This window comes from Balaenoptera acutorostrata, chromosome 13 (assembly GCF_949987535.1).
Source record: "Balaenoptera acutorostrata chromosome 13, mBalAcu1.1, whole genome shotgun sequence".
Classification (NCBI taxonomy): domain Eukaryota; kingdom Metazoa; phylum Chordata; class Mammalia; order Artiodactyla; family Balaenopteridae; genus Balaenoptera; species Balaenoptera acutorostrata.
This window is the reverse complement of record NC_080076.1, coordinates 74,790,742-74,818,008: the sequence shown is the minus strand read 5'-3', so window position 1 is coordinate 74,818,008 and position 27,267 is coordinate 74,790,742. Positions and strand designations below refer to the sequence as shown.

Below are 27,267 nucleotides of genomic sequence, written 5' to 3'. Positions count from 1 at the left end.
GTGCTTGCTTTCCTGAATAAGTAAGGCTCCTCAAGGAGCCTTGTCTTCCTTCTGCATAGGAGTCAGAACACATAGAAGTCAAACACATTTGGCTTTGGCCAAAATGCTCCAAGAATTCTACTGATTAGAGTCTGAAGTTGACACTTATGCTTGTCTCTACTTGCACTGACTTCCTGGAAGTGGAATTTTCAGAGCTGAGAGTTTCTCCTAGGTCAGAGATCCCAAACTGCAGCCCGTGGGCCAAATCCAGTCAAGTTTTTTTGGAGTGCAGCCATGCCATTCATTTACAGGTTGTCTCTGGCAGCTTGTGTGTACCAGGGCAGAATAATTTCAACAGAGATGGTGTGGCCGGCAAAGCCTAGAATATTACCCTCTAGCTCTTTACAGAAAAAGTCTGCCGACCAGCAAATGAACATAAACAGAACCACGCCACCAGCGGAGAAGGGGCCCTGCATGCTTTGCAGTTCAGAGGCCGTCTAGATGGTGTTCCCATGGTTAACAAAAGAGCGATGCTACTTTTAACAGCTGCCAGTTAACGAGGGCTCTGTGCTAAGTGGTCTACATGCGTTTCATCCTCAAAGCATGTATGAGGCATGAGCCTTGTGTGACCCTTGGCTTACAGGTAAGATGGTGGGTGAGGATTGCTGACTCTCAAGGGGCTAGCACCCACCCCTCCAGCATCCTGCCACCTGCCCGCAACGCCACGTCCCTACCAGGGCTTTCCTCTCGTCTGTGATCCCTCGGCAGTACTTCCGGACCAGGTTCCTCATGCACATTTTCCTGAGCAGATTCGATGCCTGTGTGGAGAACATTCTTCTTTTCCACCTGCTTCCCTCACCCGCCCCCGCTTTAGGCTTCAGCCGCCAAAACAGAAGCTTTGAAAGCACAGCTGAATTCAGTTTGAGGTAAAGGACAGTGTTAATGTTTTCTAGTCAAAGAAAGCAGCTCATGTTCCAGTCTTGGGCTCACTGTTCACTACTGCTAAACTAGTGGTTCCTAATCTTGAATGAGTTTTGAGTCACCTGAGTTGCTGGCCAGGAGGTTCCTAGAGACGCTGATTCAATGGGCCCGGGTTGGGGCCCAGGAATCTTAGTCACCCCCACTCTGCGCTCCAGACACAGAGGGTCCCCAGAGCATCTTCTGAGAAACACTGTTCTAGGCAACAGTCCCTAAACCCATCTGAAATGTTACATCAAGGACAGAAACCATTCAAGAGTGCTCTGTTGAAACAGACCTCCACGGGCTTTATAATTCTAGAGAGGATATATGAATTCTGAGGAGTTAAATTCCTTCGGCATCACTCTTGCAGGGAAGTGCTTTGTCTGCTGAGGCAGCCCTTTCAAGGCAAGGGAGGCAGCACCAAATAATATACAAGTTAAGCTCCATCTGTGCCCACGTCATTTGCAACGTGAGTTCTGGAACAGTCCTTACATTTTCCAAGATGCCAGGAGGCCTCAGCCAGCTCTTGTCCAAGACGTTCTTTGGGACATGATACCGAAGATTCAAGATGTAATTCTTCCGCACGAACACGATGAACTCCTCATTGTCAGGACAGAGGGGCTTGTTGCGATTGATGAATCCCTTTATGAACCTAAGCAGGAGAGAGTTTTGTTAGTTTTCTATTTCTTCACTTCCCATTTCTTCACTGAAACTTGTGTTCTCTCCCCCACTGGTTTGATTCAACGGTGGCCAAAACGGTGGAGATTATTTTGTTCGCCAAGTAGGGCCACAGGCCAAATCTGGCCCAAAGATATGTTCTATTTCACCCACACCATTTTTTGTTTTGTTTTGAGTGACTTGAATTCATTGCCAACAACAACAAAAAACTGGGAGGTATTACATGAAAGCCAGATATCCAGCTTTCCTTGAAAAAAAATCAAAAGATCTGCCAACACTGGCCTGGCTGCAGTCTGCTAACGTGGAGTAGTGACTGCCCCTCTTAGGTGGACTGAGCTTTCCAGTTTGCCGCAGTCCCTACCCTACCTTATTGCCTTATCCCAGCTCATGAGACTCGCTGGCCCTGCCTGGCCTCAGAAGGCATTCAGCTTTGTGACTTTTGAACTAGGCTAAGAGAAACAACAAACATTCTGAGTTGTGATCACTGTCAAATTAGGGAGCTCAGAGGAAGGAGATGGAACAGAATTCCTAAGGGTTGACATCCTGCAGGGAAGATTACTTTTCTGCCCAAAGCCAAAACCTCCAAGTCCATGACCACCCTCTGCAGCACAATAGCACTTAGAGACCTTTCCTCCCTACTGGACCCAAATGAGAACTTACTTTCTTATAATCTGCACAGCCCACTTTCTCCTTATGGCCTCCTTCCGAGCTAGGGCTCCACGCCAGTGGGCTTCAAGTTTAATGGCTGAAAGAGTTCACTGCTGGCATTAGAAGGTGAGCACGATCACTTAAATACAAAAGCCTTTTCCAGAATTATTCACCCACTCCACAAACACCTGGATGCCCAGCACAGCACTCCGCTAGCCCTCGAGACGGAAAGTGGGATGAGAGTCATCAGTCTCTACCCGGACGTGCCCAGACGGACAGCTGAACCAGAGTGACAGAGGAGCAGAGGGTGCTGGGAAGCTCCAGAATTACGCAAGGGGGTCAGTTTTCTGAGGTCTTTTTGAGGGACCAGAGTGGTACTTGATGGCACAGATTAGTCTTGCCCCTGCATTTGCTTTGTCTCACCCCGTGTTTAGTTTTAGTTGTCTACATTAAAAAATGGGGATACATAAATTGGGACACACAAAAATTAGATTTCTGGCTTGTGTCCCAATTTTTAAATGCTTTTCAGATTTTTTTTCCAGTTAACTCAGATATTCAAAATGCTTTTCTTTTATTCCTCATGGCCACAGTGTTACAAAAACAAACAAACAACTGGAAACAACCCAAATGTCCATCAACAGAACAGCTAAATTGCGGTATGCTCGTATAGCGCACGGGTCAGCAAACTGCGGCCCTCGGGCTGGCCACGTGTGTCTAAGTAAAGTTTTATTGCAACAGAAATGTTGCAGAAGAAAAATACAAACAGCATAATTTTATGGAGTTCAAAACATTCCAGCCTACAAGTATATTATTTAGTGATGCATCCATAGATGATAAAATTATAAAGAAAAACAAGGAAATAATGCAAAGTTCAGAATAGTTGTGTGTGTGGGGGATGCTGAGAAGTGACTGGGGAGGGACAAAGTGCAGGGGCTGCAAGTGCACTCATGGTGTTAGTAACCTTTAAAAACAATTACTCTTTAAACATGCATGGACTTCCCTGGTGGTGCAGTGGTTAAGAATCTGCCTGCCAGTGCAAGGGACACGGGTTCGAGCCCTGGTCCAGGAAGATCCCACGTGCCGCAGAGCAACTAAGCCCGTGCACCACAACTCCTGAGCCTGTGCTCTAGAGCCTGCGAGCCACAACTACTGAAGCCCGCATGCCTAGAGCCTGTGCTCTGCAACAAGAGAAGCCACCGCAATGAGAAGCCCGTGCACTGCAACGAAGACCCAACTCAGCCAAAAATAAAAAATTAATTTTAAAAAAACATGCATATGTTGTGGATCAAATAAAACATGTCTGTGGAACAAGTATAGGCTGCATTGTTATGTAGAGTAAAAATGAGGCCCCAGAACCGGACCCTGAGAATGCCCGACACCAAGGCTTCAAGGCCACGCAGGCGAAGAGAATGCTCAAAGGAGCCTCTGCGTCTAGGTGCCACGTGGATGAGAGGGAAACTGTGGTCCATGGCAAACCTGAGAGGTCCTGTTCAGTTCTTACCTGCTTGTCTTTTTCTCACGTATGCTCTCCTTTCCAGGCAGCCTTTGTACGTGGCTTGGATTCGCGCAACTTAAAAGAAAACAAAACTTTTGGTGAAGTGGCTTTCAGTTGTGCAGCTTGGTAGTTGTGACCTTCAGAGGAGGTGTCAGCAGTGGCCCTAGGGGCGTGCAGCATAGAGGTGAGAGAGGAAGCCACGGGATATGACAGGACAGAAACGAGAGAGGGCAGGTTACGTTCAGCCTGAGTGCCAGAGCTGGCCAGTAACGGGGGCTCCCTTTCTTCCTCTTGCCTCCCCCCAGCTAAGGAACAGAACCACCACCTGGAGGGCTTGCTGGCCCCTGGTTCTAGGCATTATATTTCATCCTCCCACCCAACCCTGCAAGGCAGGCGGGCATCAGCACATTTCACAAAGGGGCTCACAGAGCCAGGCGGTGAAGACCCTTGCCAGGCGCGAGGCAACCACGCGGCTGTGAAGCAGGAGTGTGAACCCAGGGCTGTGGGACCACACACGCGCCCTTAGCTCCTCCATTCACAGTGCGCCCCCTGCACCCGGTGACTGGGGTCCCCCTGCAGACCGAGCTCCCCGAGGGCCCCGCACACCAGCAGCATCGCATCCCCTGGGAGCTGGGTAGAAACGTTAACCCAGGCCCCCGCATTCAGCACCTGCCCACGAACCCGACCTGGGTGATCCGTGCCCGCTGCCGGAGGGGTCAAAAACAAACCACCAAGCACAGTGGTTACGAGCCCAGGCCCTGAAGCCAGACAGACACACACTCAAACCCCAGCTCTGCTGCTGTTGGGCCTCAGCTTCCCCCCATGTAAAGTGGAGATGATAATACCACTCGTCCACAGGTTTGTTCCGAGAATACAATGAGATCATGAATACGGCAAGCACTGAGATGATTCAAGCAGAGCTGGTCTCAACAGGCCAGGTGAGATCTCAGAGGGGAAGCCCCTACCCCCTGGTAGTTTTGATTTGTGATTTTTTGCATTTTCCTCCCGTCTAAGTTTTCTTATTTACCATTCACAACAAACACCCTGGCTGTGGGCTTTGCAGCTACACCTTCTGACATCAGACACTTATACAGATGAAGTTTTAAAAAAAACCTTCATTTAAGGGGGATGGACTCCGTGGGTTTAGGTCCTGGTGTGGCACGACAAAGTTGGATCCAAACTAAAAATGAGGCAGAACTACAGCATTTAAGTTTCCAGGTGCATCCATGACAGCCCTCCAAACATAAGGGATAAATACACCTGTATCTTATAATCTTGTTGCCTTGTTCTGGGTTAAGGCATAAATTCACCTGTATCTTATAATCCTATTACGTTGTTCTGGGTTTCCAAAGCCAGTGCTTCTAACATATCAAACACTCATGTTTAAGATGTTTCCCAAGCTAAGCTTGTTCATATCACATTCTGTTAAAATCAGGGCAGGAAAAAAAACCATACCTAATTGATGTTTACTAAATTCAAAGGCATCTTCAGTAGCAAACAGAGTTCTGGGGAAGCGAATGAATATTTTGGTTCTAGAAATGAAAAAAATGTTTTAATTATTAACTGGTCATCACCATCTGTAGTGGATTCAATAGTGTCCTCCCCCCGCCCCCAAAGTCACATCCACTTAATCCTCAGAATGTGATTCTTATTTGGAAATAGGGTCTTTGCTGATGTCATCAAGGTAACGATTGAGATAAAATCACACTAAATCCAATGAGAGTGTTCTTATAAGAGAGAGGGAAAGACACAGAGAGACGCAGGGGAGAAGGCCATGTGAAGACAGAGGCAGAGATTGGAGTGATGCTGCCACAAGCCAAGGAATATCAGGAGCTTCTGGAAGCTGGAAGCAGCAAGGAAGGATCCTCCCAGAGAGACTTCAGAGGGAGCACGGCCCTGCCAACACCTGGATTTTGGCCTTCTGGCCTCCAGAAATGTGAGAAAATAAATTTCTGTTGTTTTAAGCCAACCAGTCTGTAGTTAATTCATTATGCAGCCCTAGGAAGTTAATTCACCTTCCTAACCCAAAGTGACTTCCCTGGGCTTTAAAAAGTGATGACAGAGAATATGGGTCTAAGTTTAGGAGAAGATCCCATCAGCCAGCAAAGATAAATTATAGACATTGAGCTCATATTGCCTGCCCTCTCAGGCTCCCCGGCAACCCACCCTTTGAGGGAAACTTCCCAGGCCAGCCACTGGGGGGCAGCAGTGCATCGTGCCACGTGAACCCATCAGAGGTTTTATACCGGGGACAGATAACACCTCTGACCTCCCTGACCCACCTCGCATTGGATGTGCTAAGCCCTATTCCTCAGAAATCTGGCTTGGAAAAGTAACTGCTCCTTGGAGCAGGGCCCAGAATAGAAGAATAAAGGATGGAATGGGGCCAGGGTGGTCATAGAGGGCTATGTACAAGTTGGCAGGGAAAGCCCACTGACACATTCAAAGGCAGAGATCCCTGACGCTGGAATCTCTGCGGCCTGGCAGTAGATCCTCTTCATGTGTGGGCCCTGTTCTTTGCAATCAAATGAATGCTGACCAAAATGTCTAAGAGAACAGATGAAAATTATCCTGGTTCACCCCACTGAGTTGTGCCTTGACGCTTTCAATGTGTACGAAAAGTCCTGCTCAAGGACAACAACTCTACAGTAATGATACCTAGAGTTCTAGAACACCACTTTGTGGGAGATGCTAGAGGAGCTTTCTCATCGCAGAAGTCCTAATATCCCCTCTGAGAAGTCATGCATACATTTTGAACAATGAAAGAATCTAGGCAGAGAGAGATTAGGGAATTCGCACTGATGCCCTCCTCATTTTGTGCAAAAAGAAGCTCATCCCAGTCTCCAATGCAGGTTTAGAACCCAGGGCTCCTTTATACTTAACCTCCTCCAATAGGCAGCTATGTAGCCTTTCTAACCATTTAGCTCTTGTGATACGGTGCTTTATAATAAGAAATATGTATTTGGTCTTTGCCCCGTTCCAGTGTCACAGCTCCCAAAACCCTTGTAATTTCCTAAGTGATTAGAGCAATGGGGCATCTTTTGTTATAATCTTTTGGGTTTTGTTCCTGAAATAGCTTCAAAGTGATAAAGGGGAAATGGGTGTCTTTTAAAAAATTCTTTTCCATTATGGTTTATTATAGGATATGGACTATAGTTCCCTGTGCTATACGGTAGGACCATGTTGTTTATCTATTTTATATTTATAGTAGTTTGTATCTGCTAATCCCAAATTCCCAATTTATCCCTCCCCACCCCCTTTCTCCGGGTGTCTTTTATTATTTATAACAAACCCCTTTCAACCACACCACACCTGAGTTTATGCTAACAGCTGATGTTTGGAAAGGCCCTAGATAACCTAAGGATGGGAACTGGTTGCCAGGGAAACCAACCTTGAGATTAGAGGGTTGGAACTTTCAGCCCCACTCCTGGGGAGGGGAGAGGGGCGCGAGGTTGAATGAATGACCACTGTCCAGTGAATTTATCAATCATGCCTATGCCTCTATAAAACCCCCAAAAGGCATGATTTGGAGATGTTCTGGGTGCACCTGGAGAGAGCATGGGACCTCCGCACCCCCTCCCACATACCTTGCCCTGTGTATCTCTTCTATCTGGCTGTTCCCAAGTTATATCCTTTTGTAATAAACTGGTAATCCAGTAAGTAAAGTATTGTCCTGATTCTTTGAGCTACTCTAGAAAAGTTAATCAAACCCAAGGAGGGGGTCATGGGGACCTCCAATTTATAGCTGATTGGTCAGAAACACAGGTGACAAAATGGACTTGTGATTGGCCTCTGAAGGGAGGATGGACAGTCTTGGGAGACTGAGCCCTTAACCCGCGGGATCTGACACCATCTCCAGGTAGACTGTCAGAAGTGAGTTTAATTGTAGGACACCCAGCTGGTGTTAGAAGTGTGATGGAGTGTTTTGAGTGTGAGGGAAGCATTGAGAGTAGAGACACACAGGAGAGTTTTTTCTTTACAGAGATGCATTTAAATTGAGTGAATGCAAGTATCTGCTTATAAATCTACGTAAACTCCTGAAGAATGAATCTCCAGGCTCAAGATGGATACAGATCGATTAGGAAAACATTTTGACAGCGATTTCCGGGACACTCACCTCCCTAACTTGTACTCCTCAGGTTCGTAGCCAATGTACTTGATCAGCCGCTCTACGCCCTCTGCTGGAGGCCCGTGCCAGTGCGGCCAGGTGTCTGGGCACAAGGACTTGTACCTAGGGAGGGGAGAGGAATGTTTAGGAAGCCGCAGACCTTACACTAACTAGCTCCCCTTGAGGTCAGCTTCACTCCGCTGGGCACACCAACCACTCAGAATAATAGAGTAAACGCATCACAGCCACTTCCTAGAATTCAACGATATATACTCAGCAATAAAGAAACAAGAGGGGGGCTTCCCTGGTGGCGCAGTGGTTGGGAGTCCACCTGCCAATGCAGGGGACACGGGTTCGAGCTCTGGTCTGGGAAGATCCCACATGCCGCGGAGCAACTAGGCCCGTGAGCCACAATTGCTGAGCCTGCGCGTCTGGAGCCTGTGCTCCGCAACGGGAGAGGCCACGATAGTGAGAGGCCCGCACACCGTGATGAAGAGTGGTCCCCACTTGCCGCAACTGGAGAAAGCCCTCGCACAGAAACGAAGACCCAACACAGCCATAAATAATAAATAAATAAATAAATAAAATTAAAAAAAAAAAAGTGAGGGGGTTCGTTTAAAAATAAAAAAAAAAGAAACAAGAGGAACTGTTTCAACAGGGTAGGAGGTTCGGCCTGTCTTCATAGAACAATGACCTCACATCAGACACTCTACCCAAGAAACTCAATTCTGCTCCTAGGTGTATACGCAAGAGACACGAAAACATATGTCCGCACAAAAGCTTACACGTGAATATTCAGAGCATCATTATTTATATTTGACAAAAGGTGGAAACAACCCAAATGTCCATCAAGAGACAAAGGAACGTATAAACAAGTACAGTCCAGCACGGGAAGAAAAGGTATCATGCTTGATAAGTGACGAGGGATTTTTCAAGGGTAAATTTTGGACCCAAGGTTGACTTAAGAACCTGATTTCAGTACAAAATGCAACTCCCTTCTAATATGTGGTCGCAATAAAGATAACCATGATGTCTGTAATGTAATGAAGAAAGTGAATGCAGAATTCAGAAGTGCCTGTGGACGAAGGCTAGAGCGACACCACTGGAGCCCCCGGACCGGAGCCGCACTACTTGGGTTGGAGTCCAGCTCAGGAGCCGGACAAGTCGCTTCACCTCCTCGCTTTGCAGCATAAACAATGAATGGCAGGACCTTCCTTGTGGGGTCGTCACGAGGTTGAAATGAGATACCCCATGGAAAGTATTTGGCACAGTCTGAGACTTCAAAAGCTGTTAGCTACAGTATTCCTATTACGCTTCTTTCCCTTAATATCATTATATGGTTTGTATTATTTTAAAATCAAATGTCAAACCGTTAAGAACATGTTTATTTTCCTGGAATTATACTTTATGAGAAAATCCATTAAGGACATCGCAATGAACTGAATGTTTGTGTCCTCCCGCCCCCAAATTCATATGTTGAAGAATCCTAACCCCCCAATGTGATGGTATTAGGAGATGGGACCTTTGGAAGGTGATTAGGTCAGAAGGGTGGATCCCTCATCCTTGGGATTTGTTCCCTTATAAAAGAGACCCCAGAGAGCTCCCTTGCCCTCTTTCCACCATGTGAGGATGTGATGAGAAGAGAGCAGGGTGCAATCCAGACGAGGGCTCTCACCAGAACCTGACCGTGCTGGCTCCCTGATCTTGGATTTCTAGCCTCCAGAACTGTGAGAAATAAACTTCTGTTGTTTATAAGGCACCCAGTTTATGGTACTTTGTCATAGCAGCCTGAACTAAGACAGGCATTAAGTGTCACATGTTCTTCCCTGATGACTTCCCGCTGTTACTGCCACACACAAAGGTACAGACACATGCCAACCCCAGGGAACGCAGAGCAACGCCAGGCCCTGCTCCCTCCTGTCTGGTGCAGGCCCCTCACTAGCACACACCATCAAAGCTGTCTAAACATGGGCTAGACAGACACAGAGGAGATGGGGAGATGATTTAAATGCCTGCAGGGTAGAGGGACTCATAACTTCTGTCCTTTTTAACTCTGAGATGCAGTCGCTCCCTGATCAAGGGAAGCAGTGCCAGGGAGGGTGCACACATTCGGACATCTCCAGCCCATTCCCATGGGCCTCTCCTGCCTTCCCCTGGGCCACTGTCCTGCAGCAATGCCAGCCTCCTAGCTGGTCCTCAAGCTGCCCAGTTCCCACCTCCAAGCTCTGCTGCCCAGACAGCTGCCTCCAAATATCCTCATGGCTCCCTTCCTTACTTGGAGAGGCCCTCCTGGACCACTCTTTCCCCAACCCGGATTCATTTTCCTTCAAAGAATGTACGCCCCGCCTGACCTCCTATATCTCCCTGTTATTGCCAGTAGAAAGTACACTCCATATGGGCAGGGGTGGGGTCTGTCTTGTTCACTGCTGTTACCCAGCACCTTGGACAGTGCTGGTACAAAGCAGGGGCTCACTAGTATTTACAGAAAGAATAAACAAGCCCGACAGCAGCAAAGTAGGAAAAAACGCAGGAAGACTGGAACGGCAAATGCCTGCGTGTTTTGGGGCCGGGGTGGGCAGTAGCTGCTGCTTCCATCTTCACTAGACTTCAGATTCAGAAAAATGGATGAGATAAGGGTGAATGACAAGTCGCTGATGAGCAAAACTGGTATGTCAAGGAGGTTCTCCCCACCTAACCCTAACCCACCACAAAAAAAAAAAAAAAAAAAAAAACCCTGGCAAAAAGACTGGCAGATCCTCAAACAAACACTGAGTTATCATCTGACCCAGTAATCTACTCCTAGGTATGTGCCCAAAGAAATGAGAGCATATGATCACACTAAAACTTGTACTTGAGTGTTCCCAGCAGCATTATTCAGAATAGCCAAATAATGGAAACAACCCAAATGCCCATCAACAGAGGAATGGATAAATAAAATGTTGTCTGTCCACACAATTGAGTATCATTCAGCCATAAAAAGGAATGAAGTGCTGACACATGCTATAACATAGATGAACATTAAAAGCATCATGCTGGGCTTCCCTGGTGGCGCAGTGGTTGAGAATCTGCCTGCCAATGCAGGGGACACGGGTTCGAGCCCTGGTCTGGGAAGATCCCACATGCCACAGAGCAACTAGGCCCGTGAGCCACAATTACTGAGCGTGCGCGTCTGGAGCCTGTGCTCCGCAACAAGAGAGGCCGCGATAGTGAGAGGCCCGCGCACCGCGATGAAGAGTGGCCCCCACTTGCCGCAACTGGAGAAAGCCCTCGCACAGAAACGAAGACCCAACACAGCCAAAAATAAATAAATAAATAAATTAATTAAAAACAAACAAAAAAAAGCATCAAGCTAAGAGAAAGAAGCCAGACACTAAAGTCCATATATGATACGACCACACTTGTATGAAATGTCCAGAATAGAGAAGTCTATAAAGACAGAAAGTAGAGTGGTGGTGGCTTAGGGCTGGGGCAGGTTGGTAAGGAGTTAGGGCATTTATAGCTAAAGGGTATGAGGTTTCTTTTTGAAGGCATGAAAGTGTTCTCAAATGGACTGTGCTTGCATAGATCTGTGAATACCAGAAACCACTGATGCTTTAAGTGGGTGAATTGTACATTCGGTGAATTATATCTCAATGAAGCTGTTTAGGAAAAGAAAACCATGGCTATCCACTGGCAGTGTGGTCCCCAAATGGTGACAGATGAAAGAAAAAAGGAGAGAGGACAAAAAGGAGAGGGGGGTGACAACCAGCCTCTGACTCTAGGCTGCTTGAGGGTCCCACGTTTCCTTCCTACCTGCCCTCCAGACGGGCCTCCAGTGGGACACCTGTGATGGTGTTTCATCTGTGAGGATTGGGATGGAGATGCTTATCCAAATGTACCTATAGCGTAGAGCAAAGCCGGGCAGAGATTTCCAAGGCTGGGGTCCCGGGCCCCGCTGAGCCTTCCAAGGTAGTATTTGGGGTGGGGTTGTCTGTAACTCTTTTCACTGTTTCTAAAACCCAAAGACACTTATACTGTTTCTCAAGATAGAACCACACAGGTCAATAAAATCCTCCGTGTATTTAGCTGAAATTGTATCAACTCAAAAGGTTAATGCTGACGATACTCATCAGAGGTTTAGATCAGCAGGTAAATCATTAAAAAACAACAGTGAGGAAAGAGATGGTTACTTAATAAATGCATATAAACAGATATTAATTATCAAGACACGAGGCTCATGGGAGAAAAATAAGCAAGATCCGTGGGTAGAGAAAAATCTGAGATTAAATGAGGGGCTGAAAATAAGAGCACCAAAAAATGATGAAGTTTCAGAGCACAGGATCTTGATGTAAATTGCAAAATGCGAGGAATTGGATTGAAAATGTAGCCTCATGCATGTGCTTTTTATAATTATGAAGTTGTACTTCAAAAGAAGCCTAATATTCACAAATGAACCTATCTACAAAACAGAAATAGACTCACAGACATAGAGATCAGACTTGTGGTTGCCAGGGGGGAGAAGAGGAGGGAAAGGGATGGCCTGGGAGTTTAGGGTTAATAGATGCAAACTATGACATTTAGAACGGATAAACAACAAGGTTCTACTGTATAGCACAGGGAACCATATCCAATCTCCTGGGATAAACCATAGTGAAAAAGAATATTAAAAAAAGAATGTATATGTGTGTATAGCTGAGTCACTTTTTTTTTTTTAAACATCTTTATTGAAGTATAATTGCTTTACAATGGTGTGTTAGTTTCTGCTTTATAACAAAGTGAATCAGTTATACATATACATATGTTCCCATATCTCTTCCCTCTTGCATCTCCCTCCCTCCCACCCTCCCCATCCCACCCCTCTAGGTGGTCACAAAGCACCGAGCTGATCTCCCTGTGCTATGCGGCTGCTTCCCACTAGTTATCTATTTTACATTTGGTAGTGTATATATGTCCATGACACTCTCTCACCCTGTCACATCTCACCCCTCCCCCTCCCCATATCCTCCAGTCCATTCTCTAGTAGGTCTGTGTCTTTATTCCTGTTTTTTTTTTTTTTTTTTTTTTTTATTTATTTATTTATTTTTGGCTGTGCTGGGTCTTCGGTTCGTGCGAGGGCTTTCTCTAGTTGCGGCAAGTGGGGGCCACTCTTCATCGCGGTGCGGGGACCGCTCTTCATCGCGGCCCCTCCTGCTGCGGGGCACAGGCTCCAGACGCGCAGGCTCAGCAGCTGTGGCTCACGGGCCCAGCCGCTCCGCGGCATGTGGGATCTTCCCAGACCAGGGCTCAAACCCATGTCTCCTGCATTAGCAGGCAGATTCTCAACCACTGCGCCACCAGGGAAGCCCTTTATTCCTGTTTTGCCACTAGGTTCTTCATGGACTTTTTTTTTTTCCCCTTAGATTCCATATATATGTGTTAGCATACGGTATTTGTTTTTCTCTTTCTGACTTACTTCACTCTGTATGACAGACTCTAGGTCCATCCACCTCACTACAAATATCTCAATTTCGTTTCTTTTTATGGCTGCGTAATATTCCATTGTATATATGTGCCACATCTTCTTTATCCATTCATCCGATGATGGACACTTAGGTTGCTTCCATGTCCTGGCTATTGTAAATAGAGCTGCAATGAACATTTTGGTACATGACTCTTTTTGAATGAGTCACTTTTCTATACAGCAGAGACTGGCACAACATTGTCAATCAACTATACTTCAATTTAAAAAATTTAAAAAATAAAAAAGAAGTCTAATATTAAGTTAAAATATGAAATTACTGATATTCAACCATGTTGACCCACAAAAAGAACCATTTTATTATGCTTCTCTTGCGAGTGTAACAATGTGTTGTTTTCTTGGTAGCACGAACGACATGCAGCCCAACTGCACGCACAAGCAATTTGGGCCATAGTAGTAGTGGTGGTGGTTATATGATTAAACCCTTACAAACTCCTCGAGAGCAATTTAATCCCCGTGTTACACATGAGGAATTAGGTCTCAGTTGGAAGAGGAAGAATGGGGATTCCCACCCAAGAATCTGTGGCTCCAATGCCCATGTTATCACCACTACACCTGTGTCTCTGGACAGCCCATGAGGCCAAGGGGATTGCTCCCAGACTGACCGCGCTGAAACCAGCACCCATGGTCGCCATGGGAAGGGTCTTCCCCAGCCAAGTACGACCCCAAGCGTGCATGTCCCACGTCTGCCCCCTGGAGGCAAGTCTGTGCATGGCATCTTGTACTTCCTAGATTCCAAGAAGTTAGGGGCTTAGCGAAATGAAGAGAAGGTGGCAAACCAAGTCAGCTTCCTATTCTCTGAAATGTCAGTGTTCATCACTGTCACCGCTACAGCAGTTAAGAAGCAAACGGAGTTCCCTGGGGGACAGCCTTTTATTCATCGCCACACACTTCACTGGCTTCAGATCAACAAAACAAACTTTACCTTTGCAAGAAATGCTCGTATTTCCGTCGGTACGCAAAGCCGGCCCGTCTCACCCGCAGGTGCTCCATCAGCCCCAGGTACTTGACCTGATGCCTTATGAGGAAGTCATCGAACTTGCCTTTGGAAACACAGAAGGAAGAGTGACGGTGAAGGACCCTGTGGCTCTGTTTCAACCAAGGCAGACCAGAGGCTGCAAGCTGACGATCTGTGGGCTGGGTCTGGCCACCAGGCATGTTTTGTTAGGTCCTAATTGTGTTTCTCTTAATGGGGGAATTTTACAGGAAAATCTGAATTTCTGGTTTCTCTTGAAAATCCATGAGATCTGGCCATTCTGGGCCTAGAGCCCCACATGGCAACAAATGGCCCTAAGGAAGGAGGACTGCCCCTTTAGACAGGGTGTGCCCTCTCCAGTTGGCCACAGTCCCCTCCATTCCCTATTGCATTACAGCTGGTCTGCTTCACTCATTCGCTCTTCCTGCCTGGATTCTATAAGCCTTTGACTGTACAGCTTTGTCATGAGACCATGGCACAAGCTTAGAAAATACCCAAGTCATAGACCATTTTGGAAGATTCTTCACTGGCTGGAGAGAAGCAGTATCGCTTCCCCTCACCTCTGAGGTCTGCTTGGCTCAGCTGTGTTAGTCCTGAAACTGGCCACGCTCTGAGCAAAGCTCACACAGGACCATGAAAGAAACCCTCCTCCTTATTCATTTGTCTTCTATTATTTAATACAGAGAACAAGCAGCAAGCCTGTGGTGGTTTTCAGGACTTTCCCCACCGTCGTCTTGGTTTTCCTCCCAGCCTCATTTCCCTGACCTCAGTGTTCTGAACAATTCACAACTCACTGGGTTCTTTACTCTCGTTGGGCTTGATGCAACGGATGTATGAAGGTTCCTTAGAGATGAGAATTTCCAGAAGGCTGCTCAGACTGTTTTTAAACTGAGTTCCCACCTGCAGGGAGAGAGAGAATGAGCTAAACAGACGCCGTTGCTCCCCATTTATACAGAGAAGACTGGTTAAATCACAAGACTGGCCCTTTAGACCCAAACACTCGACAGACTGTTCTACTCGTTACCTGTCATGAACTGTTTTGTCCATTAAGAGAAGGCTTTGAATGTCCTGGCCTGAGAAGCCCAAGCTCAGTCTGGTCAAGGGGAGGCTGGACGAGCACCTTTCCAGGATGCTTCCCTCCCTCGGCGAATACAAAGTGAGTACCTCGTGGGAGCCCTCATTGCCGCTGAGCCAGTCACCCTCCACCACCTTCCTGTTTCCTTGTTACCAAGCTTCCTTTATGACACTCGCACTACTGTAATTTCTTTCTTTATTTGATGATACAGTAAGTCCCCTACATATGAACAAATTACGTTCTGAGAGCACATTAAGTCCAATTTGTTCATAAGTCCAACAAAGTTAGCCTAGGTACTGAACTAACACAATCGGCTATGTAGTACTGTACTGTAATAGGTTTATAATACTTTTCACACAAATAGTGAATTAAAAACAAACACAAAAAATAAGAAAACATTTTTAATCTTACAGTATAGCACCTTGAAAAGTACAGTAGTACAGTACAACAGCTGGCATACAGGGGCTGGCATTGAGTGAACAGGCAAGAAGAGTTACTGACTGGAGGAGGGAGAGGAGGTGGGAGATGGTAGAGCTGAAGGATCATCAGCAATGGGAGACGGAGGGCGAGCTGCAATTTCACTCACGCCTGACGTTGATGGCACGCACGTCTGCATCTTTGAAAGTTCGCAACTTGAAGGTTTGTGTGTCGGGGACTTACTGTATCTTCCTATACCACCTCCCACTAGATTGTAAACCCCACGAGGGCAGGAACACTGTCTGTTCTGTTATTGGTAGATACCCCTGTGCCCAGCACAGTGCCTGACACACAGTAGGTGCTCAATGAATGTCTGCAAATGAACACACTGGTTCTAACCTTGGAAAATATATATTTAGTAGAACAATTAGAGAGTGATACTTCCAAAAAAAGGAGAGGACAGCTTAAAAAGCATAGGTAACTAAAGTACTTGCACCCTCTGGGTGATTTTTGCTACCTTTCCAATTTTGCACAGGCATTTCCCCCTGCCACTCACTGTTGGTGGCCTTCTCCGGTTTTCTAACTCGGCCACCCGGAAGCATTCCTTCAGGATTCTGTTTTTGGACCTGCACAGCACCTGTAGGTAAAGAGAAATGAGTACCACATTTGCTGCTTCAGAAATCATTAAGGGGTCTTCAGGAAAGTTCACGTTAAGTGTGCACAATGGACCAGAGCCATCTGCCTTGGGAGCACTTGAAGAAGAAGAGGGGAAAAAAACACAATCATAGAGACTTCCCTGGTGGTACAGTGATTAAGAATCCGCCTGCCAATGCAGGGGACACGGGTTCGAGCCCTGGTCCGGGAAGATCCCACATGTCTCGGAGCAACTAAGTCCGTGTGCCACAACTACTGAGCCTGCGCTCTAGAGCCCGTGAGCCACAACTACTGAGCCCGTGTGCCACAACTACTGAAGCCTGCGCGCTTAGAGCCCGTGCTCCGCAACAAGAGAAGCCACTGCAATGAGAAGCCCATGCACCGCAACGAAGACCCAACACAGCCAAAAAAAATTAATTAATTTAAAAAAAAACCACAATCACATGTAGAAGAAAATGTTCAAATACAGACCGTCCCCGACTTACGATGGTTTGACTTTACAGTGGTGTGAAAGTGATGAACATTCAATAGAAACCATACTTTGAATTTTGGTTTTTGATCTTTTCCCGGGCTTACAACACTCTCATGACGCTGGGCAGCCCAGCAAGCCACGGCTCCGTCAGCCATGCGATCACAAGGGTGAACCACCAATATACTCAAAACCATTCTGTTTTTCACTTTCAGTACAGTATTCAATCAATAACATGAGATATTCAATAATTTATTATAGAATAGGCTTTGTATTAGGTGATTTGGCCCAACTGTAGGCTAATGTAACCATTCTGAGCACCTTTAAGATGGGATAGGCTAAGCTATGATGTTCAGTAGCTAGGTGTAGTCAATGCATTTTCAACTTATGATATTTTCAATATACGATGGGTTTATCAGGATGTAACCCATGTAAGTTGAGGAAGACCTGTACTATATCCAGTGCTCTGTCTACTTGGTGAGGCCATCTGATTATTTTTCCTTGGACATGATGAAGCAGTAATTATTTCCAGTCCAGCTAGGCTGCTACAGAACAAACCAGCTCTTTAAGAATGATCTCCAAGATATGGTGTTAAGTGAAAAATAGCAAGATGCAGGACCACATGCATAGTGTGTATGAAGAGAAAAGAAAAAGGGGGAGACACACACACACACACACACACACACACACACACACACACACACACACACACACATGTCCTGGTCTGTCCCATCCCTGGGAGGATACACAATAAACTGGTTAGAGCGGCTGGCTCTCAGGAGAGGGACTTGGTGACATGGGTCCAAGGACATCAGCTTTGGTATGTCTGATTTTTCCTTCTGTGCATATCTTTTCAAAAATTTTAATTTGACACACACAAAAAATCTTTTTCCTTATAGCCATACGATGGAGGATGATTCAGCCTTAAAAAGGAAGGAAATTCTGACACATGCAACAACATGGATGAAGCTTGACACCATGATGCTAAGTGACACAAGCCAGATACAAAAGACAAGTACTGTGTAATTTCACTTATATAAGTACCTAGAGTAGCCAAATTCATATAGAAGGTAGAATAGTGGTTGCCAAGGGCTGGAGGGGAGGGGGAATAAGGGAGTTAGTGGTTAATGGGTACAGAGTTCCAGTTTTGCAAGATGAAAAGAGTTCTGGAGGTGGATTGCACAACAATGGGAATGTACTTAACACAACTGAACTGTGCACTTAAAAATGATTGACATAGTAAATTTCATATTATGTATGTGTATTTTGCCACAGTTAAAATTTAGAATTTTTTTAAACTCACCCCAATTTTATACTCCCAGTGGCATGAGAGAGTAAGTTGCAGATAGGAAATTTTAAAAATTAGAAAGCACCCATCTCAGAAAGTACAAGGAACTTCAGCCCTGGTGGAAAAAGTGGGAGATTTAGAGATTCTTCCTGTGGGAAGCACCCTCCCATGGATGGGTTTGTGAAGGGGATGGGCAATGCCCACAGAGGGGAAAGCCACAAGGGGAATACTGTCTCCCATTTGTCCAACAGGACCTTCCACTCCAAGAGGAAGGCATCAACAGACCCACTTCACCGATGGGGAAATCTGCCATGAGACCCCCCCGCTGGGACAGGGTCAGGCTGAGACTCAAGACCCAGAGAGCACCCGCCTGGAGCAAACATCCAAAGTTAGGAATCGCTTATCCATCCTGAATCCCAGAGGTTGGGACAAGTGGTCCTAAAGTGGTAGAGAAAAATAGGGAAGGGCAGAAAACACTCCTGAGATGAACCATTTGCGTGTTCTCTCTGAAAATGTCTCTCTAGGTTTAAGCTTTTTATAAACCAAGCTCATTAAACACGATCCAATTTTTAAAAAACAGTTAACTATTTTAATACAAAATAAAGGCTTAAAAAAACCCAAGGTTTCTCTGATCAGTGAGGCATATGAAAAGAGATGGGATTTCATTGGTAGCCCCAGGGGCATATCCTGGTTCCAGCCCCACCTTGAGATATGACCTTGAACAAGTCATGATCTCTCTGGGTCTCAGTTCTTCATCCTTGGTTTGTGTCACCCCAGTATATTCCCACTGCTCCAAGACAAGATCTCTATTCCTCCCTGGAGACCTCATCCTGCTGAGCTCTCAGCCCCCTCTAACACTGCCTGTCACTGAACACATGCTGAGCTCACCTGGGCCTCGGGGCCTTTGCACATGCAGGTCCCTCTACCTGGAGTAGCCCCTGATCTTCCCAAGTCCAAGATCCTTCTCGTTCAGGTTTCAGTTCAAAGTCACCTCGACGAGGGTGTTTTCTCTGACCACTTAGACTAAATTTAAAATGTCCCTCTCAATCATAGCTCCTTTTCTTCATAGCACTTCTCACTGATGGATAACTTAATTGTGTATGTATTTATTCTCAGCCACTCCTCCTTCCCTCCCCACCCTGCCCCCACCCCCCGATGATAAGCCCCATGAGAACAAGGACTGTCTTGTTCACCACTGGGACCCCAGAGCTAGCACCATGCCTGGCACACAGGAGGGACACCACACACATATGAATGGGTTTGTTGAGTCAAGTGTTCATACAGATGATCTTAAATGTCTGTTCCAGCCATGACATGCTGGAGTTCTAATATAATGCATGGAAGAGAAAAGTCCAGAAGGCCAAATCTACCCCAAAATTAGTATCACAGGTGATATCTCATAACCATCAGAAATACATATACTTAAGTTTCAGACTTACTTCTTTCAAATGTCTGTAGAGGAGATCATTGTTTTTTTCCAAGAATCCTGTAAAACATTGAATGAGAAATCCCTGAATCAATGTTTTTGACTAAAAATACAATTCCGTCCCAACTGATTGCAAAGGGAAATCCTAAAAATAATCTTTTAGCATTAGCGTTTCTCAGCCTTGGCAATACTGGCATTTGGGGCTGGATCATTCTTTGTTTTGGGGGCTGTCCTGTGTATTGTGGATGTTTAGTAGCATCCCTGGCCTCTACCCACTAGATGCCAGGTCTCTAGACACTGCTAGATGTCCCTGGGGGATAATGCCATCTTTGATCAAGAGCCAAGTCCTCAGGGCTTCCCTGGTGGCGCAGTGGTTGAGAATCTGCCTGCCAATGCAGGGGACACGGGTTCGAGCCCTGGTCTGGGAAGATCCCACATGCCGCGGAGCAAATGGGCCCGTGAGCCACAATTACTGAGCCTGCGCGTCTGGAGCCTGTGCTCCGCAACAAGAGAGGCCGCGATAGCGAGAGGCCCGCGCACCGCGATGAAGAGTGGCCCCCGCTTGCCGCAATTAGAGAAAGCCCTCGCACAGAAACGAAGACCCAACACAGCCATAAATAAATAAACAAAAAAAAATTAAAAAAAAAAAAGAGCCAAGTCCTCAGAACTGACTTATAGCTCACATGCTACACGCGAAACCCCGATGAGCTATCACGTGAATGTAGAGTCTTCCGATGAGCTATCACATGAATGTAGAGCCTTCACACTGAGTATTGTACACGTGCCCTAGTAAAGAACTACACATACAATGAATGACATTGAAACAATGGAATGGAGCTGAATTCCAAGGGCGGCCAGTTGAGATTATGTAGATGGATGAGAAAATCACCCCCACCACTGACAAAAATCAAGCTCAAGCATTTGGACTAGTGGTACCCAATGGCATCAAAGGAAGACACGTTATTTCCAATTTTAAAACTTGGCTTATCAATGCTCACTTAAAACCTAGCCAGTTAGTAATTAAATTAGTAACTAGATGGCATTATAAAGCCAAAACCAGCTAAAGATGACATGCATCAGGAAAAAAAAGAAAAAAGATGCATCAGCAATGTCTAAGATACAACCTTTTTAGATGACAATTTGGACTTATCAAAACTAACATTTTGGGACTTCCCTGGTGGTCCAGTGGTTAAGACTTCGCCTTCCAATGCAGGGAGCGCGGGTTCGATCCCTGGTCAGGGAACTAAGATCCCACATGCCTCATGGCCAAAAAACCAAAACATAAAAAACAGCAGCAATGGGCTTCCCGGGTGGCGCAGTGGTTGAGAATCTGCCTGCCAATGCAGGGGACACGGGTTCGAGCCCTGGTCTGGGAAGATCCCACATGCCACGGAGCGACTAGGCCCGTGAGCCACAATTGCTGAGCCTGCGCGTCTGGAGCCTGTGCTCCGCAACAAGAGAGGCCGCGATAGGGAGAGGCCCGCGCACCGCGATGAAGAGTGGCCCCCACTTGCCACAACTAGAGAAAGCCCTCACACGGATACGAAGACCCAACACAGCCATAAATAAATAAATAAAATTAAAAAAAAAAAAAAAAAAAACAGCAGCAATATTGTAACAAATTCAATAAAGACTTTAAAACAACAACAACAACAACAGAAAACTAACATTTTTATTGAGGTAAAACATATATAACATAAAATTTACCATTTAAACTATCTTTAAGTGTATAGTTCAGTGGCTTTAAGTGAATTCATATTGTTGTGCAACCATCCATCCATCTCCAGAACACTTATCCTTTTCCCCAACTGAAAATTTGTACTGGTTAAACACTAATTCCGCATTCCTCCTCCCTGAAGCCCCTGATAACCCCTACTCTACTTTCTGTCTTTATGAATTTGACTACGTACCTCACGTAAGTGGAATCCTATAGGATTTGTCCTTTCGTGTTTGGCTTATTTCACTTAGCACAATGTTTTCAAGGTTCATTCATGTTGTAGCAGGTGCCAGAATTTCTTGCCTTTTTAAGCCTGAATAATGTTCCATTGAAAGGATAGAATACATTTTGTTTATCTGTTCATCCATCGATGGACACTTGAGTTGCTTCAACCTTTAGGCTATTGTGAATAATGCTCCTATGTATATGGGTGTACAAATATCTGTTCGCGTTCCTGCATTCAGTTCTTTTGGATATATGCCCAGAAGTGGTCAAAAGGAACTTTTGATAGAATCTTTAACTTAGCAATGCCACTTCTGGGAATTTATCCTAGGTATATAATGTGCACAAATTGGCTAAGTGGAATAGACAAAAATGTCAAACACAGCAGTGTTTACAAGAGACAAAGCTGGAAACAACCAGAGGCCATCAAACAGATGACAGGACACAGCCCCACAGGGAGTACCTGTAGCTTTTCAGAAGAAATGCAGAGGAGCCTGTTTGTTGCTATGGAGAGCGAATGCAGGTCTGGAGGCAAGAGGCCTGGGTGTGTGACCTTGGTCAAGTTATTTAACTTCTCTGAGTTCAGTGCCTCACAGATTAAAAGGGGGCTAATAAGGCTACCCACCTCACAGGGTGGTTCTGTAAGGTCTAAGCGAGCTACAGAGGTAAAGCATTTGGGACAGTGCCTGGCCCATAGTGAGCGCTCAATGAATATTAGTTGGAGTCCAAATGATTGCCAATATCCATTAAATGAAAAATGCAAAAGAGATAACCCAAAATAACAATCTGTGTTATTTAGATGTGTGTGTGTGTGCACACGTGCATGTCTCCACGTGTGTAAGTATATGCATAAGACATTCTTATTTTCCAGTTGGTTCTTGTGGTTACCTCAGGGAGAGACTAAGAATAAAAGGGGTTTTTAGTTTTCCTTTTGTACTTTTCTGTACTGTCAGAAATTTATAGCCTTACATGTGTATTACTTTATTCTTTAAACAAAAATCAATAAATTATATACGTAGAGAGATTTGTCCTATTTAAAAAGTTTTTCTTTCTTATACCACTCTGTACTTAAGGGAAAAAACCTAATATACAGTATTTTACTTTTTAAAGATTTTTTAGCAAAATAAACTTATTTAGAAGCAAAAATTATCTAAAACCTAAAGCAGAAGTGGCAAAAGAAAGTGTTTGAAAAATGCTTTGGAAAAAATGTTCACAGCAGCATTATTTATAATAGCGAAAAAGAGGAAACAACCCAAATGCCCATCAACTGATGAAGAGATAAACAAAATGTGGTGTAAACATGCAATGGAATATTATTTGGCAATTAAACAGGAATGACAACGTGGATGAACCCTGAAAACATTATACATTATATAAGTGAAAGAAGCCAGACACAAAAGTCCACACGTTGTGTGATTCCATTTCTATGAAATGTCCAGAATAGGCAAATCTACAGAAACAGAAAGAAGACTGGTTTGTTGCCTAGGGCTGGGGGAGAGGGGCTGGGGGAAAATGGGGAGTGACTGCTAATGAGTAAAGGGGCTCTTCTTGGGGTGATGGGGAAATGTTCTAAAACAGAATGTGGCGATAATTGCACAACTGCAGAGTGAATATACTAAAAACTGTTGAACTGTACACTTTAAACGGGTCAAATAGATGCTATGTGAATTATCACAATAAAGTGGTTATATATAAAAGTAAAAACTTTTAAAATGTTTTTAAAATGGCATGTTTGCACGCAGGGCTAGGGAACATTTGAGACAGATGTGCAGCATTTTTTCAGTGGACTCGGGGGCACCTGCATGGCTGTGACCTGTGACCTGTGCCCTACAGACACTCACCCTCGGTGCAGTATGTGACCTCTCCCGCATAGTGGAAGAGCTGGAACTCCATCCAGCCAATCCTCTTTCTGCCCTTTGGACCTGCCAGCTTCCGGCTGCAGCAAGACAGAAATAGACACGAAATGAAACTTTCTACTTCACTGCAACCAAATGCACCAATATATAAAGCAAAAGAGTTGTTTAGGATTGTGACAATCAGCTGAAGGCCAGCACTGAAAGCTAACCACAAAGGGCAGCTCCCAGGAAACCTTGCCTCCTATTTCTTCTGGCTACAGACCAAGGTCTCTCTAAAATTAGATCCTTCCTTCTCATAAGCACCGAGGAGTGGGAAAAAAATACATGAGTCACAGAAACACATTTATTTGTACAGTGAAATAACTTCCATTTTTCTAGGTGATGCCGAAAGTCAGTTTTACTACTTTACATTTTTATGATGCTGAGAGACTAAAATACTGATGAAACATTGTTTTTCAGATCCTGGTGATTCATAATTTTTTATAAATTTTTTGAAATGTATATACATATATATTATGTACACATATATCGCAGTGCACAGCTCAATGAATTTTTGCAAAATGAATTCTTCTGTGTGACTCGCATCAGATCAAGAGACAGAACATTACTAGTCCCTGAGAACCCCCAACCTTGAGCCCTCTCCAGGTACAACCTGACACCTAACAGAAGAGGTTGTTTTTACCGGGTTTGATATTTCATAGAAATGGAACCATATAGTATGTACTCTTTTGTGTCTGATTTCTCTTGATTACATGCTTTTGTGATTTACCTACATCATTGCATGTATTATACATTGTTCATTCTCATGGCCATATATTATCCCATTTGTGAAGATGTTACAACTTATTTTCCCATTCTTGATTCATATACTTATCCAGTTCCACTTATGTATCCTTTCAATAGTCTATAAGGGGTTTGATGAAGCCACTACAATTTATTGAATCTTTACTATGGCCAGATATTTCACTAGGTGATTTATGTAGTCATTTACAATGCTATATGGTAGGTATATTAATTATCCCATCTTGTAGAAGGGGAAACTCAAACTCAGGAGTATTGCTTGCCCAAAGTCACGTGTCTAATAAGTGGCTGAACTGGGATTCATAACCAGCTCCCTACGACTCCAGAGCACATGCCCTTAAATTCTCTCCTCCTTGTCTCAAAGACTATGTTAAATTTCTAGTTGATTTTCTGGGGTGCTGTAAATGCTCTATGTCTTCATCTGTGGGATGGTGATGTGGGTACGCACAAATATAATAATTCATCTGGTTGTACAATTCAGATCTACATACACCACTGCATGTATTTTATGCCTGAATTAAAAAGAGGCATTTCATGCATGTGGACATGTCCAAAATGAAATGATGAATAAAGATACAAAATCTTAAAAAAAAAAAATTCTACTTGGAATTCACATGACCTTGACCCCTACCAACAAAAGTTGTGCAGTTGGCGTATCATCATGATATTTCTAGGAATGAAGAAGTATCTGTACTCTTGGAGAGCACTGTCCATATATCCAAGATAATGGAGATACAGTTGACCCTTGAACAACATGGGGTTTAGGGGCACGGACCTCCACACAGTCAAAAATTTGTGTATAACTCATAGCTGGCCTTCTGTATCCATGGATTCAACCAACAGGGGATGGGATCACGTAGTACTGTAAGTATTTACTATTGTAAAAAAAATCCCATGTATAAGTGGACCCACGCAGTTAAAACTTGTGTTGTTCAAAGGTCAACTCTACGTGACCTTCCCCCATGCAACAGCCTCGCAATGAGACACCTACGTTTGGAAGTGTGCGTGCTTGCCCACTTTCTCTTCCAATCTCTCCAGGAAACTCAAGTCTGTAGCAGGACCAGGACGAATACATTCTTCATCCTACAAAACAGAAAGAGAAGTCTCTGTTCATGGTACCACCCTCCATCAATTCCAAGTTTAAATGCTCCCACCAGCTGGGGCAAAATGTAGTGGATTGAAATATATCATCTCACACAAGTTCGGGTGAACATTTCTGGGGGAGGAAGGGTAATCCATCACATGTGCTCAGCTTCTCAAATCTGATCAGGGAAGCTTGGAACCAGAGAGACTGGAAATTTCCATGAAAAGTCAACTCTTCCACCTGTCTGACGCCTATGTCCAAAGTCTTCCCAGGGACACTTCGCAGATTTCATAACCAGCTGTAACACTCAACTTCATTGTCTCTTAACCACTCATAACCAGCTGGCCAAGAACATACCCTCTTTTACTAGGAGCAAAGCCCTCAGGGAAAGCAAGCCGTAAAGCTAGTTGAGTCTAACCTTTCCTGTTTCACAAGCTATGTCTATTTCCTGTTTTGGGTCCTCAACAGTGATAACATTTAATTGACCATCTTGAAAAAATGAATCAACCCTGGAGCTTTTATTAAAACAACAAAAAAGCTGGGTTCACGTTGGTGAAACAATTCTTACAAAGCAACATTTCTATGCTTTCTGATTCCATCTATGGCAAACCAAATAGAAACAAGTACTTACTACTAAGGTATTTTAAAATACTAGTCTAGCAATCTGCAGGCGCATTGAACGTACATGTACTAGCTTACATCAGTCTGTGCTTCCTGGACGTCCACGCAGCTTGTCCCCCTTCAGGTCTTTGCTCAAATGTCACCTTCTCAGAGAGTCCTTCCTAGACGATCTTACCTAAAATTGAACCCCCCTCACCAGCACATCTAATCTTTCCTGCTTTTTTCTCCATTGCACAATCTGTGCATTTTGCCCATTGACCTGTTTATTGTTAGTCTCTCCATGCTAGAATTTAAAGCCTCTGAGTGCAGCTGTTTTGACCTGTTTTGTCCACTGCCGTGTCCCAAAGCACAAGGCAGAATCCTGGCACAAAGTAAGCATTCAATAGGTATTTGCTGAACAGATAGAGTCTGAATGCTTGCCATGCACCAGGTATAGTTCTAAGCCCTCTGCATGTATTATTTCACTTAATTTGTCCTTACAGCTCCTGTCTGAGGTAAGTGCTGTTATCATTGGACCCATTGAAAGATGATGAAATTGGAGCTCAGAGAGGTTAAGACACCTACCTAAGCTTACACAGCTAATAAGCAGTAGGGCTGGGATCTGAATCGAGATGGTGCCCATGTTCCTGGCGACTACAGTTGCCACCCATCAATGTCCCTGGCTGTGCTTTAGAATCGTGGGTTCACACAGCAGTTAGTTGTCGGGGAGGCAGGAGTAGGAAGGGGACCAGTAATTCTCATTAACAGGGAGGCAAACCGTAGTACAGATGATCCCGAATGGAAGGCAAGGCAGGGAAGTCATTTCTCACTGGCCTTCAGAATTTATTAGAGACATTGATGTTTGAAGTGGAACAATTGTGGATTCGAGGACCCTGATATTCTCAGAAGTCACAATAGTTCAAAAGAAGGTCACAGGCCCACCTCACGGAGCCTCAACTCAGGATCTGTGGATATTCTTTTTTTTGTTTTTAATTAATTAATTTATTTATTTATTTTTGGCTGTGTTGGGTCTTCGTTTCTGTGCGAAGGCTTTCTTTAGTTGTGGCAAGCGGGGGCCACTCTTCATCGCGGTGCGCAGGCCTCTCACTGTCGCGGCCTCTCTTGTTGCGGAGCACAGGCTCCAGACGCGCAGGCTCAGTAGTTGTGGCTCACGGGCCCAGTTGCTCCACGGCATGTGGGATCTTCCCAGACCAGGGCTCGAACCCGTGTCCCCTGCATTGGCAGGCGGATTCTCAACCACTGCACCACCAGGGAAGCCCCACGGATATTCTTTATAAAGCCTTCCTTTAAGTCTTC

The 27,267-nt window shown here is 45.0% G+C and overlaps 1 protein-coding gene across 1 annotated transcript in view; it reads right to left on the bottom strand.

Moving 5' to 3' along the window:
• Window positions 1-27,267, bottom strand: part of MYO1H (myosin IH) — a 48,041-nt gene that overhangs the window by 4,381 nt on the left and 16,393 nt on the right. The window contains exons 13-24 of the mRNA XM_057526302.1: window positions 25,258-25,349; window positions 23,451-23,545; window positions 19,684-19,730; window positions 16,390-16,470; window positions 15,136-15,241; window positions 14,291-14,408; window positions 7,878-7,991; window positions 5,216-5,292; window positions 3,767-3,835; window positions 2,278-2,362; window positions 1,432-1,591; window positions 714-797 (exon numbers count right to left, since the gene is read on the bottom strand). Of these exons, the coding sequence (XP_057382285.1) occupies window positions 714-797; window positions 1,432-1,591; window positions 2,278-2,362; window positions 3,767-3,835; window positions 5,216-5,292; window positions 7,878-7,991; window positions 14,291-14,408; window positions 15,136-15,241; window positions 16,390-16,470; window positions 19,684-19,730; window positions 23,451-23,545; window positions 25,258-25,349 (1,128 nt within the window). The remainder of the gene's footprint in view (window positions 1-713; window positions 798-1,431; window positions 1,592-2,277; window positions 2,363-3,766; window positions 3,836-5,215; window positions 5,293-7,877; window positions 7,992-14,290; window positions 14,409-15,135; window positions 15,242-16,389; window positions 16,471-19,683; window positions 19,731-23,450; window positions 23,546-25,257; window positions 25,350-27,267) is intronic.